The sequence below is a fragment of the Protopterus annectens genome, chromosome 8.part0 (genome assembly GCF_019279795.1).
Source record: "Protopterus annectens isolate FY-2018-M chromosome 8.part0, PAN1.0, whole genome shotgun sequence".
Lineage (NCBI taxonomy): Eukaryota > Metazoa > Chordata > Ceratodontiformes > Protopteridae > Protopterus > Protopterus annectens.
The window spans coordinates 104,225,357-104,243,219 of record NC_056741.1 but is presented as its reverse complement, the minus strand read 5'-3'; the positions used below and the strand labels follow the sequence as shown (position 1 = coordinate 104,243,219).

The 17,863-nt window shown below is 38.4% G+C and overlaps 1 protein-coding gene across 1 annotated transcript in view; it reads right to left on the bottom strand.

Moving 5' to 3' along the window:
- Window positions 1–2,126: 2,126 nt before the first annotated feature.
- LOC122808150 (C-type lectin domain family 12 member B-like) overlaps window positions 2,127–17,863 on the bottom strand; it is a 190,267-nt gene continuing 174,530 nt past the window's right edge. The window contains exons 4-5 of the mRNA XM_044079122.1: window positions 4,769–4,923; window positions 2,127–2,165 (exon numbers count right to left, since the gene is read on the bottom strand). Coding sequence (XP_043935057.1) covers window positions 2,127–2,165; window positions 4,769–4,923 — 194 coding nt within the window. The remainder of the gene's footprint in view (window positions 2,166–4,768; window positions 4,924–17,863) is intronic.

The window sequence follows — 17,863 nt, the reverse complement described above, 5'->3', positions numbered from 1 at the left end:
CAAAAAGCGTAGTTCTGTTAAAGGTAGAATTGATGAAATTGGATTTAAATGGCTTTGCAAATTCACATAAGCACATCCAGGCATGCCTCCTCATGGAAATGCCTGAACCTACAACTCTTGAGGTTCCTTCCACTATGTTAGAAATTAACCTCATGGAATTATTGGAAATAGCTTGTAGTGTTGCCAACTGAGAAGTTACTGAATCCTTAACCTCTGCAGATATGATTCTATGGTTCCTAAGAGAGTATTTGATAACTCTTTGGTCAAATCTCTCTGAAATTTAACAAAATGTGCCAGATAGTTCAGCAACTGCAAGACAAAGGTCGCTGAAGCAAAGTCATGCTTCCCCAGTCTGTCCATCACCCATGACTCCCTGTTGGGAGATGGACAGTGGAACTCTCATTAGCTAGTTTCTTCTTTGTGGCCACTGCAATGACCATGGGCATCAACTGGAATCCCTTTCCCCCAAAACTGTCTTTCTGTAGGTGGTGCCATTATCCTGTCTGGTCTCTGAGGTCTGGGTTCTATGGACTCAGGTTCCTTATCATGTCCAAGAGTTTGTCTGTGGGTGGAGTCACTCACAAAGTAGAGGGTCCTGTACAGAAAGCCTCTAGAAGAATGGATTCGTTTGCTGTAGGGTTGCAGGATGTCCAACCTTCTCTGTGTTTCTGGACTTCTAGTATGTCTCCAAAAGGAAAATCTTCAGGAGGTGACTGTGATAACCCTTCACCGTCATCGAAATCCATGTCTTCTGTGATGGACCCCTGTGGGGAGTCTAGGTGCCTCCTCTTGCATGTCTTTTTCCTGGGTACTTCCTCAGTGGAATGCTCTGGGGAAGTCTCGGTAGAGGAAATCAAAATTCCCTGAGATGCAACCTGAGGTTTCCTTACAGAATGTCCCTGTGGAGAGAGTTGTTGAGGCTCCAGGCACTTGAGCATCATGATGGAATAGGTAGGATCTGAGGGGAAGGTTCCATCAGGACTGCCAAGGCAGCAAACACTCTCTTCACAGCCTCAAAGGCAGAGCTTGAAGGAGCCAAAGAGAAGATCTGATCTGAGAAATTGGGTTTCCAAATTGTCCCCTCTCTCCTGGCAGGCAGGCTTCAGCTCCTAGAGCTCTCCGGATCTGAAAAGATCGAAGGTCTCAGAGAAGATGTCGGATCCAAAGATATGGAGTTCCTCGGATCCAAGACTGATGGATCCAGATGACTGGGGTTCTGAAGCTCTAAGACAGCAGATGGTGTCAGGCTAGGAACTTGCAGGGGTGGTGTGATAGGTCAGGCAACCTGACTCAGAGGAGTAGGAACCAAAGGAAGACCAATCTGCCCTTGTGCTGAGAAGATCTTCCTTACCAGTTTTTTTTTGCATCATCTTCTGTAAGACTTCTGGAAGAATGAGTAGAGTAAATGGAGGGGGATACTGGTCTCTGCAAAAGAGGTGATGGAAGCTTGCCAGTTACTGGGCCAACTGACAGAGAATATCTACTATGAGGACAATATAGAGTCTACAAAGGCTGTGTCTGATCCAAAGATTCTGCCTGATTTGATTTGGATTGTGCTGGAACCGTAATAGTCACTTTAGAAGCCATAGGATCCAAAGGAACAGTTGGATCTGAAATTTGTATCCTTTTCTGATCTAGGGTTTAGACCAAATGTTTAGCATTCCTTTTCCGTGAAGACTCCGAGGAAGATTTTGACAAGGTGGAAGGCTTTGACTTTGAAGACTGAAGTATGGCTTCTTTAAAAGAGGAAGGAAAGAGACCTTTTATTATCCATTTATTTTAATGTTTAGTTAAAGCTCATGGATTAAATCTGTAGCAAATTCAGCAATCTTCTTGTAAGTGTAATGGACTCAAGCAGTACAAAAAAGTGAGTGCACATCCGAGATAAGCAACTTATGTCCACATTTGGAACCTTTCTTGAAACCTGTAGGTTTGTCACTCATCATAAAATATATATCAACAATAACAATACATCAAAATTGCTAAAAAATAATTAAAAATAGTAAGTAACTTTTTTTTTTTTTCCTTTTTTTGTTTATTTACAGAAAGGAAAATGGAAGAAGAAAGTAGAGGGATACCATCAATGTTATGAAGAACTACGAGTGGGTCGTAAGATAACGGAGATGCTAACGGTAGTGTCTTGCAGTACCAAGTACAAAAAGGGACTGAAAAACAGCAGAAGAAAGAATTACAACACTCTAATGACAGTAGAGCAGAAGGCAAGGAAATACCAACAATGGTGTGTCGGAAATCAGACAAAGTTGTGAAGACAAGGGAGAATAAAACAATAGAGATTCTAAACCACAAAACAGTGAAGATTAAAACATTGAAAGGGTAAGCTAAGGAAATAAAAACTATTCAATAAGAGGAAATATGAAGAAAAAAACTTTACTTATTCAATACAACTTGAGAGAAACTGGTAGACCACGTCCATTAGCTAGAAATGGCAAACAAAATCTGAGGTAATTGGCAAGGTGCATCATGGATAAGGGAGACGCCTTTGAGATCTGGTGGCTGCGAGCCGTAGCATCAGCTGAGCTGGATCTGATGGAATGGATCCAAACCCATTCATTGAGGATAGAATGAAGATTGACAACATCACATATGTCTTTTCATTCAGAATGTTAGGAAGTATTCATTTACAGAAATACTGGTAAAATAATGGAATTTATTACAAGTTATTCTTTAGAAAGGATACAAGAAGGAACTTGAGATATGAAAATATGGTAAGAGAAACTGTCATGAGGTAGGTCGTGAACTGCATGTACAACTAATCAAATTATAGCAGTCATTTGAAATAGGTTAAGAATCAATAAGTTGTCTGGCAGTGAGTGCAGTGAATAAAACTTGGAGATGTTAACAAACTGCTTTCTGTATGCTGTGGTTCAGCATTTGATTCCTTCTAACCCCTTCTGCCTTCTGTATGATTGTGCTAGCTACTTAACAAGGCAGCATTCCTGGATCACCACAGAAAAGGGAAACCCGTTTCCAGTGAACTTACCTGTTTAATAATTGTAGAAAATCAACATAGGAATGTTTTCCAGTAACACTTTCATATGTCTACATATTTGTAATAGTTATACTGGTTTAATTTTATCTATATTTTCTTGATATAACCACAATGATGTTATCTGGTGATTAAATCTTGTTTTTTTCCCAGAGGTACTTTATTTTTGTTCCAAAATGTTTTTATTTATTTTAATACACAATAACCTAACAGTATAGTAACAAGAAAAAACAAATAAACTATATACAATGTCCCTAACAACTAAAAAAGCAATAGCAGAACACAATATTTCTCTAACAGGTTAAAGAATTTTGGCCAAGTAATTAAATGATGAGTTGTGTTGTTAGTTCTTGCTTTTATAGTAGCAATCTCATTCTTACAAATGTATTACACAAGATAAATAAACTCAACTTTAAAGACAGGAGTACATTGGGATTTCCAATTTTTAGTAACAATTTTCCTTGCTATAGAGAGGATAGACCATAGTAAAAATGTTTCTTTTTTTATGAATGACTTTAGGAACAGGAACACTGAAAAGGATAAGGGAGTCAGAAATTATACAACTGTCATTCCACAGAGCTTTACAAAGATATTTAAAGTCTAACCAAAATGGGGAAATCATTTTGCAATTAACAACCATATGTATCCAGTCAGCATCAGGGTGTCCACATCTCCAGCATTTAATTTCATCTTTCTTGTACATTATTGCTAGTCTATGTGGGGTGAAAAAAACATCTGTGTAAAAGTTCCCATGTGTATACATTCTAGAACAGGGAAGATGATTCCTTCACCAACTGTAAACAAAGTTTTTTTACCTTTTTTTGAGAATACTTGTCTATTAACTTTACTTGAATAGTTCCATAAAGAAACATCTGTTTCACTAAAATAATTTTTGACAATCTTGCAAATAACAGCTATGTATGAAGTGTTCTTGGGTGAGCTATTAATAATTGTTGAGATAATTAAATCTTTCATCCTTCCTGTGTCCCTGAACTGGATTAAGCAGATATCAGAAAATGAATGAATGAGTGAATGAATAAAGAATCTGTCATGATTATTGCTAATTCCTTCTCTATCAAAAACCCTGCACACCAAAAGATTATAGGTTCATAGGTTTATAGGTTAGTACTAGGCTAATGGTCTTGGAGCCAATGTAAGCCTAGCCCAATAGTATTCCCAGTCATCTGGCTTGCCAGATGTTAGTTCCCTGTCCCCTTATCTAGCAATGCAATTGGAGTGAATTCCGGGGTGAATTTCCTATTTCCCATTCATTTATCAAGATGTCTCTTGAAGAGGGCCAGTGAGGTGCTCTGCTTGACGTGAACACGGATTCTATTCCAGAGGACTGGGAGTCTCTGGGTCAGGAATCTATCCCTCCAATAGGTTCTGTTTAAAGTGGTGATAAGGTTGAGGTCTATGGAGCGAGTGGCGCAGGGGTACCATTATTTTAGCCTCATCCTAGAAATAATTAGAAGTTAAATGTTTTAGTATAATTTCTGAGTTCTTTAACACAATACTATATTTTACCGACAGATGTGTTGTATTAATAAGGCATTCAGTGATGATAAACTTCTGTTAAAGTTCCAGAGAGTACTAACCCCCTTCCCAACTTACACACACACACAAAATACTAGAAAGACTTAAATTCATTTTCCAGAATCATTAACTTCCAAAGACATTTACTGATAGATTATAAAATTTATACATTATACAGGGACATTGCTTGTGTGAGAAGTAAATAAAATTTGAGCTCACTCTTACCTCCTCTTCACGACTATTGATTACTACTAAATCAGAATTCCTTTCTTTACACTTTTTCCGACTTCCAAACCAGACATCATGTAAATCATGATTGAAAAAATAGCAGCTGTTTTGAAACCTTTCTTCATCCTTCCAGCTACAAGTAGTAGAATGTGCTGTAGGGGGAGGGAAAATATGGACAGCTTTCTTAGCGATCAGAAATTAATTAATGTTTTATTTGAGAAATGGTTAACATTTTGAATAGTGGAGTACAAAAATAGCTCATACAAACTGATATAAACATTTTTTGACGTGACTATATCAATAAGAAAATGGACTTCATTAATGCACATATGAGTCACTGGAGCAGGATACTTTTGTTCTAAATGAAAATGAAACAAAAAATGATTTTCGCTTGAAGCTTATCCACTTTTCCTAGTAAAGAAAATAAAGGTTACCAGAGTATATTTTAGAAAAGGTTTCTTTGTCAAGGAATACATAAGAGAATTATCAAATTTAAGAAGCTGAGGAAGTGAAAACTCGAGAAGTTGGGTGCAAACCCATATGTCATCCAGTGGATAGTCAACTGTCAACTGGCTCACAGACAGGACCCAGGAAGTTAGAATTGGGGAGTCCACCTCTACAAAGAGGCCTGTCACAAGTGGAGTCCCTCAGTGATCAGTGCTTGGCTACTCCTTTTTGGGTTTTACTTCCCAGAAGACAAGGCCAATGTTAGTGGTCTCTGGCTAACTAAATTTGCAGATGATTGCAAATTAGGAGCTGTCATTGAATCTCACACTAATAGAAATGTTCTCCAGGAGGGAGCTGACACAGACAAAAAACTGCTGACAGAGCCATGGACTAAAACTAAATGCCAAGAAATGGTTAATAGTATCCCTGGTAACTATTATATTGACAGTACACCCCTTTGAGTTGATCCAGCAGTCAGGGACTTTGGGACACACACAGATAGTAATCTAGCGTTTGACCATCATGTGTTTACAGTGGTGAGGAAATCATTCTATGTTGCACAACGTTTAAACAAAGGTATGGCATCTATGTCTAAGGAAGTCATTGTTCCACTGTATTCGGCATTCATCAGACCTGTCATTGAGCACACTGGACCCTTTGGTATGTACCTAACCAGACATATCAAACAATTGGAACGTCCAAAAAGTTCCTCACTAAAAGAATATGGGGCATAAGTAAAATGTCCTGCGTAGACCGCCTCAAGGCTCTAACCCTGTATTCTGGCTCCTACAGGCTTTTGAGGGGCAATCTATGCCTGACATATAGGGCATTGTCAGGCCTCACTCTGATGGACCTTCTGCATATCCACAAAACAAACAGCACCAGAATTACCCATTACAAAGACATAAACCTTGCCTGCGATATAAATAGGACCTGCTGGAGAGATAGTTATGTATCCCAGAGATTATCGTTTCTATGGAACAGGCTCCCCATCCATGTGAAGCAGAGTTTCTCCCTAACCCAATTCAAGCTTAATTGGACAATTGGATGGGAAACCAGAAATTCATCCCTGGTTTGGCACCTATGTCTCTAATGGACACAGGCAACCTGCAAATGGTTCAGCTCCCAGGCCCATGCCTACACTTATCAAGGGTATCAGAACTTGTCAGAGCTTTGGGATGCATGGCTAGGCTTAAAAAGGCTTTTGTGGTCATTAGCCTAGTAAGCACCTATGAACCTATGAAAAGTATGTATCTTTTTACTATAACATGAATGAAGGTATTTGCAGCAAAGTTCTGAAGTCGGGGACTATATAACTAGAGAGGGATGTGATTTAGTTCAGGTAGTAGAAAGATGGCACAAACCTCATATCACTTCAGTACATGAAGAATAAATACAGTTATTTTATTAAACCGCAAATTACCATATCCAATGGGGATATACCCAGTGAGGCAAGGGGAAAACACTGACCTAACTACAATACTAAACATAATGAGATGCTAAATAGTACCTTGCTTACATACTAAAAGTAAATACAGCTACATATAAGTTATGTTTTACTAGTAATATTTTCATGCAGTTCACTGATGGTTACACCAGATCTGTTTGCAGAATTTACATGCAATTTCTGGCTAAAGATCTACTACTATAAATAATTAAGTATATGATTATTCTATACCTAAATTGACTGGATCCTTTAAATATCTCCCTAAATGTGCTGTTCAGAGATGTAAAATCCATACAGATTGTTCATACTCCCACTGCAGGTAGTGTCGTTGTCACACAGTGCTTGGTTTTCTGGCTTGGCTCTTAGTTTGGGTGCCTTGTGTTTAGAATTTGAATGATCTCCCTGTGTTGTGTCTTTTTGGTTGTTTCTGTCTTGCATATCTCAAATATGTATGACAGTGTTCAAAGCCATACTGTGTGAGTGAGACAGTGTTTGTGAGTGTACATGTGTTTGGTTGTGTGCACGTGTATTTTGTGTGTGTGTGTGTGTGTGTGTGTGTGTGTGTGTGTGTGTGTGTGTGTGTGTGTGTGTGTGTGTGTGTGTGGGTCTGTGCATGTATGTTCATATGTGTCTGTGTTGTACATGTCCATATACATGTGTGTTTTTTGTATTTGCACATGATATGTTTGTGTGTGTGTGTGTGTGTGTGTGTGTGTGTGTGTGTGTGTGTGTGTGTGTGTGTGTGTGTGTGTGTGTGTGTTCACACGCATGTGTGTTTGCTCTTGTACATGTGTTGTATTTTGTGCTTGTGGGTATGTATGTGTGTTCACGGGCATGTGCGTTTGCTCTTGTACATGTGTTATGTTTGTGTGTGTGTGTGTGTGTGTGTGTGTGTGTGTGTGTGTGTGTGTGTGTGTGTGTGTGTATACGTGTGTGTGTTGTTCATTCCAGGATAAATGACGTTGGCTTACACCCACTGACTGATGTGAAAGTCTGTTCATCTCCATGCTGCTGCATTGATAAATAGGTAAAGAAAATGTTTGACTAACTGACTGAATTGAATCTCTAACAGAAGTATTCCAGGATATTTTAGTTTTCTTGATTGTCTACCCAAAGAGCTAAAATTATTACTAACTAATGAGTTACACATGATGAAGTTGAATTTGTTTGATATTTCAAACTTATCCATAAAGTAAATTTATTTATTTAACATTTGTTAGCCAGGAAAGTCTGACTTGGAACGAAGGCAATTTTCAGCAGAGGCCCAGGGAAAAATGCTCCAGATGCATGTCTTTGTAATGTGGGAGGAAGCCCACATGAATGCAGGGAGGACATGCAGACTCCACACAGAAGGAACCCCAGCCAAAAATTGAACCAGGGTACCTCTTGCTGGGAAGTGACAGTGCTACCGCTGCACCATTGCGCCGTCCAAGCAAACTAAAATAAATTAAGAATAGTAATAATGAAATAAATAAATAAAGATTTAATCTCACAAAAATTGAACCCAGAACTGATAAGAGGACATAAACTTGAACACTCACCTATCTGAAGAAACAAAGCCTCTTTTCAAGGCTGTGAAATATTGAACATGGATATAAACATGATCTGCTATTCTCAACAAAATTGCCACTGATTATAAGGACAACCACAAAGCATTCTATAGTTATATCAAGAATCTCAATGGCAACACCCAGATCTGCTCTGAGTTACAGCACAATGGCATGAAAATTACAGAACCAACTGATATTGCCAACATCCTGGCAGATAGGTTCAGTGCTAACTTTACCCCCCTCTCACCTCCTAAAGGGCACATATCTATACAGGAAGAATGCAGAGTCCCTGTAATCACAACTATGCAGGTAAAAGCTGCACTCTCTAAAGCCAAAAACCCAGCATCCATGGGACCGGACAACATCCCAGGCTGCATTTTACATGAACTTCAGAATGAACTGGCTCCCCACCTAAGCACCATGTTCAATAATAGCCTCACGTCAGGCTTTGTGGCCACTGAATAGCACACATCAACAGTTATCCCACTCCACAAAGGGGGAGCCATCACTGATCCTGGGAACTATCGCCCTATTAAACTGATGAGTCTGGTCTGCAAGGCCATGGAACGTATCATCATGGAACTCATAAACAAAGACATTGGTAACTTCCAAACTCTGGTCTCCACCCAGTTTGGGTTTGTGAAAGGCAGATCATGCCTCCTAATCCTGATCAACTTCTTTACGGCAGTCACCAAAGCCGTAGACAATGGTAAGGTGGATCACACAGCCTATTAGGACCTCGGCAAGGCTTTCAACACCATCCCCCATTCTGGAATTATAGCTAAACTCACTAAACTAGGTATAAATCCCTATGTCACAAGATGGGTTGCCAACTGGCTCAGTGACAGAATCCACACTGTAAAAGTTGCAGACACCAAATGTGACTTCAAATGAGTGACAAGTGGAGTACCACAGGGTTCAGTCCTGGGACCTCTCCTGTTTGGTATTTACTTCTCTGAAGTACAGGCTAACACAGAAGGCCTTTGACTAATGAAGTTCGCAGATAACTGCAAGCTAGGAGCCATAGTTGAGTCCCCAAATGATGTGGACATCCTACAGAAGGGCCTCACTGAGACAGATGCCTGGTGTCAGAGCCATGGCCTCAAGCTCAATGCCAAAAAGTGTATTGTCATGCCCTTTGGTAAAAACTCTGTACCCATGAACTACCACATAGGCGGCAGTCTACTTAATGCCGAATGTGTGATAAGAGACCTTAGGACCCAGGTGGAGAGTAGTCTCTCCTTTGATAATCATATTGCCACAGTAGTCAGGAAATCCTTCTACATGGCACACCTCATCACAAAAGGGTTCTCATCCAGGAAAAAAGAGGTCATTGTTCCCCCTCTACTCGACACTCATTAGACCCATTATAGAGTACAACGCCCCTTTTGGAATGTACCTCTCAAAACATCTGCAGCAGCTGGAAAGGCCACAGAAGTACCTCACAAAGAGGATTACTGGCTTCAAACAAATGCCCTACAATGACCTCCTCAAAAATCTCCAGCTTTACTCCATAGCATATTATCTACTCCAAGGTGATTTCTGCCTAACATATAAAGCTATGTCAAACCCAGAGCTGTTGGACATGCTACACCTAAAGAAATCCCAATCCCTCCTAGCTACATGCTCTAGGGACCTAAACCTTGTCACCACAATAAACAGGACATGCTGGAGGGAAAGATTCCTGTCCCAGAGACTTCCCATACTCTGGAATAAGCTACCCATCTATGTCAAGCAAAGTTCTTCATTAGCACTCTTCAAGAAAAATCTTAATGAGTGGATGGGAAATAGGAAATACACCCCAGGGATCACTTCTGTGTCTCTGTTCGACAGTGGCACAGTAAAATAACTTTCTTGGGTGGTGTAAGTCAAGGAACCTTATTGGCTAGGCTTACGTAGGTGCTTGGGCCAATAGCCTAGTACCTATCTATGAACCTATGAACCTATGTACTTCAGCTCTTTATTTGATCATCATCATATTAGGCAACTGACGTTTGTTTTGCAGCCAGGCATGACATATACTACTATTTGCTGAATTCAAACAACATGCTCATCACTGCTTGTTGCACAAATAAATTTAATGCATCATGATGGCTTTCATCAATCCCAGACATAGTGTCATGCTACCTGGAAATGCATCAGAAATCTGTAGAGTTCTCACTGCTATTAATATTAAAATTCGGCTATCTTTGTGAACCAGTAAAACACTCATTTATATTAAGAGTTTATAGTGAATAAAACAAACAAAAAAGAAGAGCATAAAATACAGAGGTCCACAGCAGACCTCTCAACTGTCCCTATTTTGGAGGAACATTGCTGTTTAGGCCTGGGTGGCCACGGTGGTGCAGCGGTTAGTGTTGCCGCCTCACAGCAAGAAGTTCTCCTATTCGATCCTCAGCTGGGGTGCCTTCTGTGCGGAGTCTGCATGTCCTCCCTGTGGTCACGTGGGTTTCCTCCAGGTGCTCCGGTTTCCTCCCACATCCCAAAGACATGCTGTAGGTGGATTGGACACTATAAATTGGCCCTAGGAGTGAGTGCATGTGTGTGCCTTCTGTGGAAGGTTGGGTGCCAGGCTGGCAACTCAACACCATAAAACTCCACTGCCAATCATGAGTGGACAGGTGATCCACTGTGGTGACCCCTAACCAGGAAAAGCGGAAAGAAGAAGAATTGTTGTTTAGGCCTGATTTAGCCCTGTGCATGATATACCTATATTTGGAGGTATGCACCTGTTTGCAGTATTTATTTGCTCCTCAATATAGTTTTCTGAATCTCCCCATTACTCTTGATCTTTGAAGCTGTCTAGCACACAAAATACCATGCTAAATGACCAACATGCTAGTACACCAATAATTTAAAGAAAGGGAACATACACCTTACAGCACCCTTTAAAAAAACAAATGACCATGTGTGGTAGAAATTTGCAGTACAGTTCATTAAAAGTCTAAAAATTTTACCCCATTTCTTTGATAATGTGTTTATATTTTTCCATCATTGTGTCACTCCCTGTTTTTTTAAGTAGTATCTCACATTCCTATTGGACACAGGAAGATGTATGTGCTATTTGTTATTCAACTTTTATGTTAATTAGATACCCTTTGTTTGTCTGTACCTAATTCTCAAGGGCCTTTCTACATATTTTCAGTCTGCAGGTTGAGAGGTATGGCCTAGGAGAACAGTATAGCTGAAATTAATCATTCATCTCCTCTTTATTTGTTTAAGCTGCACTTAAGAGTAAAAAGGAAACTATGATTTAGGTATCTTAATGTGCAATTCCAGCTGAGGGGGTCAGGGTCCAGTACTTTCCATTAAAATACAAACAAACATGTTGGGAGCTACCAGCTGCATGTATCATACTCGATGATATGTCATGCCAGAAATACAAGTTTAGGAAATTCAAAAATAAGCATTACTGGTTTTTATTCATGCAACGTGCTCTTGTGCGTCATCAAGATAAAACAGTCCTCTCATAAAATAAAACCATAATTTAAACTATTGTGCTTCTAGGTGTATTACCTTTGACAATAAAAAAGTAAAACATTGCTTTATAAACCAGTTAACTGTTTATACATATATATATATATATATATATATATATATATATATATATATAGTTATAAAAATAATATGATTGATGGTTTTGTTAATTTTCTGTTAAAAGGATGCAAAATTGTTTTTCAGCAGTGCAGTACCGTTCTATATAATATCACTTTACATATGCTATAATATTCTTCAGTATGATTCCTTGATTATATTTCATTCAAAGAAACATTGCATAAATAATTATAACTTAGCATAAAACCTTATATCCTACAAATCTTTGATTATTATAGATGTCCAGCAAGATGACCATTCTGTCAAGCTCCACCATTCATTTCTAAGAAGTGATCACACAGAAAAGCTATAACCCATATCTTTGGTAAAAAAACAGCAAATAAGTAGGAACTGAACATATGAATTATCTATCTGTATCTATATCTATATGTATCCATCTATATCTATCTATATGCAGCTATCTATATATACATTCTCCCTCTCTCTCTCTCTGCATATCAATCTCTCTCTCTCTCTCTATATATATATATGTGTGTGTGTGTGTGTGTGTGTGTGTGTGTGCGCGTGTCTGAGTGTGTGTGTGTGTGTGTGTGTGTGCGCGCGTGTCTGAGTGTGTGTGTGTGTGTGTGTGTGTGTGTGTGTGTGTCTGTTTATTTATTTATTATCATATGTTTACCTGAAAAGTTTGACTAGACCTAGAAGACCCATTTCATTAGAGGACTGGGGAGAAAAGGTCCACATATATAAACAAAATATATTTGAGATAGTAAAAACTTTTACAGTTCACAATCAAGGATACAAAATTATAAGATATGTTTCATACATACATCATTAAGCAGGAGTAATAGGAACACATCAGGAAAAACAGTAAGTCCATAGGGAAAAAAAGACATCAAACTTAAGACAGAGACAGGAAGTGCAGCAACTAGCAGAGAAGAAGGAAGAGCGTAGGTAAGGAATTAGCCAGAAATGGATCAAGAGCAGAGCCAGGTTTTCGACAGGAATTCCTGTACAGAGGCATTAAATGTTTGTATGTTTAGATTACATCTAATGAGTAGAGGGATGGAGCAGTTCCATTTTTTTGCAACAGTGTGGGAGTAGAGGCAGAGATCAGGAAATCTATTAGGGTTGCAGATGAAGAAGATGCTTGTGATAAGAGCAAAGGGATTTGTCTGGGTGGTATCAATGAAAAATGTTATTGAGAGCAGATCAAGCAGTGGGTTTATAAATTATGTTATGTGCTGTAACTAGCTTAAGGCAGTTGAGGAAAGGGAGGAGTTCAAGACAATTTAACGAGTGGAAAAAGTGCAGTGGTGAAGTGTGCTGAGTTAGAAGTGAGCATTACAATTTTATTATAATATACTTTGAGTTTAGATTTCAGTCTGGTTCGATGGTTTGTCAGGATAGTAGTGCCATATAGCTGTAAGGGAAGTGGGTATGTAGTTGTGAGGGTGATTTTTGTAGCTGAATTTAAGAAATGTTTGTGATAGTAAAGCATGACAATTTTTGGTGAGTTTTTTTTCTTTGATGTTATTTTGGATGTAAAGATCAATTTTTTTAGACTGTCATTAATTGTCATAACTAGTAGTTTTGTATGGGGGAATACTTCAATTTTGGTGTTATTTAGTGAAAAAATTTTAAAGTTCTGCTTGGTATTCTAGAAGGTTTTTAGGGAGAAGAGGAGAATCTTAATTTTTTTGCCATTAAGAAGACGTGGGGCATTGCAAAGACAGGTCTCAATGGAAATGAGGGGTTCTTGAGTTATTTATAACAGCATATAAGTGAGGAGTTGTCAATATACGGATGAGAGAGGCTTGGCAGAAGACAGTGTGGAGGTCATTGATGAATAAATTGAAAAGAAGGGGTGCATGAATAGAACCATTTGCTAATCCAGTAGTGTCAGTCAGGTAAGCAGATACAAAGCTTTTCCATTTTACTGCCTGCTTCCTATCACACAAATAGCTTTGGAACCAATTTAGAGAAGGATTAGATAGACCAATGATAGAGAGTGGGTGAGAGACCACGACAAAAGCTTTAAACAGGTTGAGTTATAATACAGACTCTCTTGCCACTGTCTTTTTCTTTGTTTCAGCTGTCCACAAAGGATAGAATGACGGAAGTTGTACTATAATCATCCCTAACACCATGTTGAGTAGAGGTTATCCGTTGAGTTCTCATGATATGTTGGAGCAGATGGGTATGGATGCATTTTTCTAGTAGCTTAGATGGAGAGGCAGCACTACTATTGAACAGACATTAGTGATTTTAGTTGAGCTTCCATCTTTGTGGAGAGGGATGATATGAGCCTTTTTCCATGTGGAGGGATCATGGGATTTGACTGTGGATCTATTGATGAGGATACTAAATGGGTAGGCTATGGCATGAGCAGCGGATTTAAGATATTCTTGAGGAATGTTGTCAGCTGTAGGGGAAGACAGTTCTAATATAAGAAACCATTTTTTTATCATGGAACTGGGGTGTGGTTTGAGGGTAAAGGAAGGGGTGGGGTAGCTTGGGATGAGTTAGGGGAAGTGGTGTGAGGAATTTGGTTGGGTGGCTGTAGTTTGCGATGCACTGTGAGAGATACGTTGTGTGGAGAGAATGGAGTACTGTGTGATGAAGGGGTTGGATGAAGAAACTGAATTTAGAGTTAAGAAGGACATGCAGCCTATAAGTATTGAATAATGTTCTAGTTTGTTGGGGTAAATTGTTAGGGGAGGGATTAGGACCTTTATTGCTACCAGAATTCAGCTGAAAGGTGATACATGGCCAAATATTTTGGGTTGTACTTATGGTCTGAAGATAAGCATAGTATTTTATTTATTTATTTATTTGTTTGTTGTTGCCATTTATCTCTATGCAGTTGTGTCCAAACTATATCTATATTCTTCATAAGGATTTTAGTTTGTTTAATAAGCCAAGGAGCATACTTTTTTGACACTTTTGTACACAGTGTGGTTAGACTATTATCAGTGTCTAGAAATTCTAGGTTGAAATGGTTGATGGTTTCATCTGGATGTAGGGATTTATAGACAGTAATGTATCATTGGAATACTGAGGGTTGAAATTAGAAACATTATATGTTGTCATTAGTTGTGGTTTTAGTCTGGTAGGTATGCTTTCTTTGGAAGTAAGCAGATAGAAGGTCACTTAGAGCAGTAGAAAGTATACCAGCAGAGTTAGATTTGCTGGGTTCAGATAACAATATCCAGTCAAGGATGGTACTTTTATCGTGTTTGTTATACCTGGTCTGGGATATTATGAACTGTGTGAAACTAAACAGGTTTATGCTAATGGAAGGGTAGTGTGGGGAGAGAGTTACCCAGTTGATACGGATATCACCAAGGATGGTATTTTTTTATAGATTGCCCAGCAGAGAATGTCTAACAACAGGTATATTGTTGCCTGGGGTATATGTTTGGGACTGGCTAGGTGAATTGAGAGATGGTGAAGGAGTTAAGAGTACAAGAGAGCTATGTTGCCTTCTCTCTTTTTTAACCTCTCTTATCTAATTATGTTATAGCGAGGGAAGTGTTATGGTTTCACTATGTATATTTTTAAACCAGGTTTCTCTGGCAGCTAAGACAGCAGGTGTGCATTGAGATATCCAGCTATGTAGCTCAATTACTTAATTCCATATACTATGTAGATTCACTGTGATGAGCTTAAGGTCTCTTGATGGAGTGTTAGTGTTGGAAGGTGGGATGTATTAAGTTATTTAGAGTTAGGAGAGATAGAATATGGGTGGACAGGCTGTAATGATGAGGGAACATAAGTAAACTGCTGAATGAGGTGGTGGGGATTGAGTGTTAGAGGAGGTCTAGGGTTAGTGCACATGTCTCCACACTTTGAGATTGTAGAGGCTTGCAGTCTATGGGTGGAAGTCAGTTTAATTTTTAATATAGCATATTTAATATTTATAGATGGAGGCTGGAAATGGACTAACTTATGTCTAAGAAAGAACTGGTGCTAAGTTTACAAAGACTTGGTGAGCTATCATGGTCGCTGATTAAGAGGTGAAGTTGTAAATTATGATTAGTAGCATGGAGTGTAGGAATAAAAGGAATGTGTTAGGTTGTAGACTGAGCTAGCAGCAGAAAAAGAATTGGAAACAAGGCAGGAAATAGAATTGGTAGACTTTATTACTAGTATGATAAAAAATATGGAGTTAAAAGTTTGAATAGAGAGAGACTGCTTACATGCGATGACTTAAAGTGAGGTGCAGTAGATGCATGTACTCTGGAGTATAAGATTGAGGGAGTATGGTAGGGAAAGCTTAAATAAGTTTAGAGGTTGAACAGATATTCTAGAAAGTAGAATGGTGGTTCTGACAAGTAAGAGTGGACAACAAAATAGTACAGGGGGGATTGAATTACAGCAGTAACAGTAGGCTACAATTAGGAATGTATTGATTTTGGTAGAAAATGAGTCACGATACCTAGTCATTGGTTTGTACTGGTGAAGTTATGGAGATCATAATCACAGCTGAATTGGGGTGAGCTGTTATATGTCCACAGCGGGGCAGTAAATAAGCTGTTCTAGATTTTGTCTTTATCGTGCTACCCTTGAGTTATAGATGCCTTCTATTGCATGTAGCATCCAAATCTAGTTGGCAAGTAAAGCACGAGTGCAATTGGGACCGAGTGAATGATTAGGGAGGTGTACTCATATTTATATATTTAATTTAATTAATTAATTTATTTATTACAGTCTGATGACCAGGATAATCCACTGGGCCTGGAAGAGCCCGTTTTCAGTGGAGGTCCATGGAGAAAAGCTCCAAATACTCATGCACATACTCATAGTGTAGAATGACAACATATACGAAAAAAAGCAAAACAGGTAGCAAAGCAGGTGAACAGATAAAATATTGGTGAGTACATTAAGACATAGAATTCAATTAATTTTGCAGCCTGTCACTACTACAGAGTCTTTGAGACAGTTCTTGCTAGATAATATGAAAACACTAGCTATACTGCAGGACAAAGAAGGATGGAGAGGTCTAAATTACAAGCATATACAGTCAAAGTACTAGGACATTAATGATAGGGTAACCAAAGTATTATTATTATTATTATTATTATAGTGGAGTAATACTATAGTGCCCTCTTGTTACTGCAGATTAGTAAGCACAGCACTATTAACGGCAGAGTAGCAACTATTCAACTAAGCATTTATAAGTATGCAAGTTGTATAACAATGCTAAGCATACCAGATGTAGATGTATAAAAATGCTAATTATACTAGGTGCATAACAATGCTAAACATACCGGTGTATGACAATGCGAAGTATACTAGGTATATAACAATGTTGATTATACCAGGTGTCTAACAATGCTAAGTATACCAGACGTATAAAAATGCTAAGCATACTAGGTGTATAACAATGCTAAGTATACCGGGTGTATAACAATGCTAAGTATACTAGATGTATAACAATGATAAGTATACCATGTGTATAACAATGCTAAGTATACAAGATGTATAAAAATGCTAAGTATACCAGGTGTATAACCATGCTAAGGATGTGAGGTGTATAAAAATGCTAAGTATACCAGGTATATAACAATGCTAATTATACCAGATGTATAAAAATGCTAAGTATATCAAGTGTATAACAATGCTAAGTATAGCAGGTGTATAACAATGCTGAGTATGTCAGGTGTATAACAATGCTAAGTATACCAGGTGTATAACAATGCTAAGTACACCAGATGTATAAAAATGCTAAGTATACCAGGTGTATAACAATGCTGAGTATGTCAGATGTATAACAATGCTAAGTATGCCAGCTGTATAACAATGCCCATTAATTGCTTCTGAAGACGTGGAGCAGTTTCAGCCATTCCACTATTTTCACAAGTGGAAAATGGGCTGTGAAATATCAAATTACTGTTTTGGAAATTAAAAAGTCTATAAGTTATCAAAATTACTACTCAGGAAGTTACAAAGACATAAAGCTGTCAACAACATTAATTGTTAAACTGTATAAGCATGTATAAGCCCCAATTAATATCAGACTCTGGACTGAAAAAATATTATTTACTGTAATGGATGTTTTATAAAAATAAAGCAGGAGATAGCATCAAACAT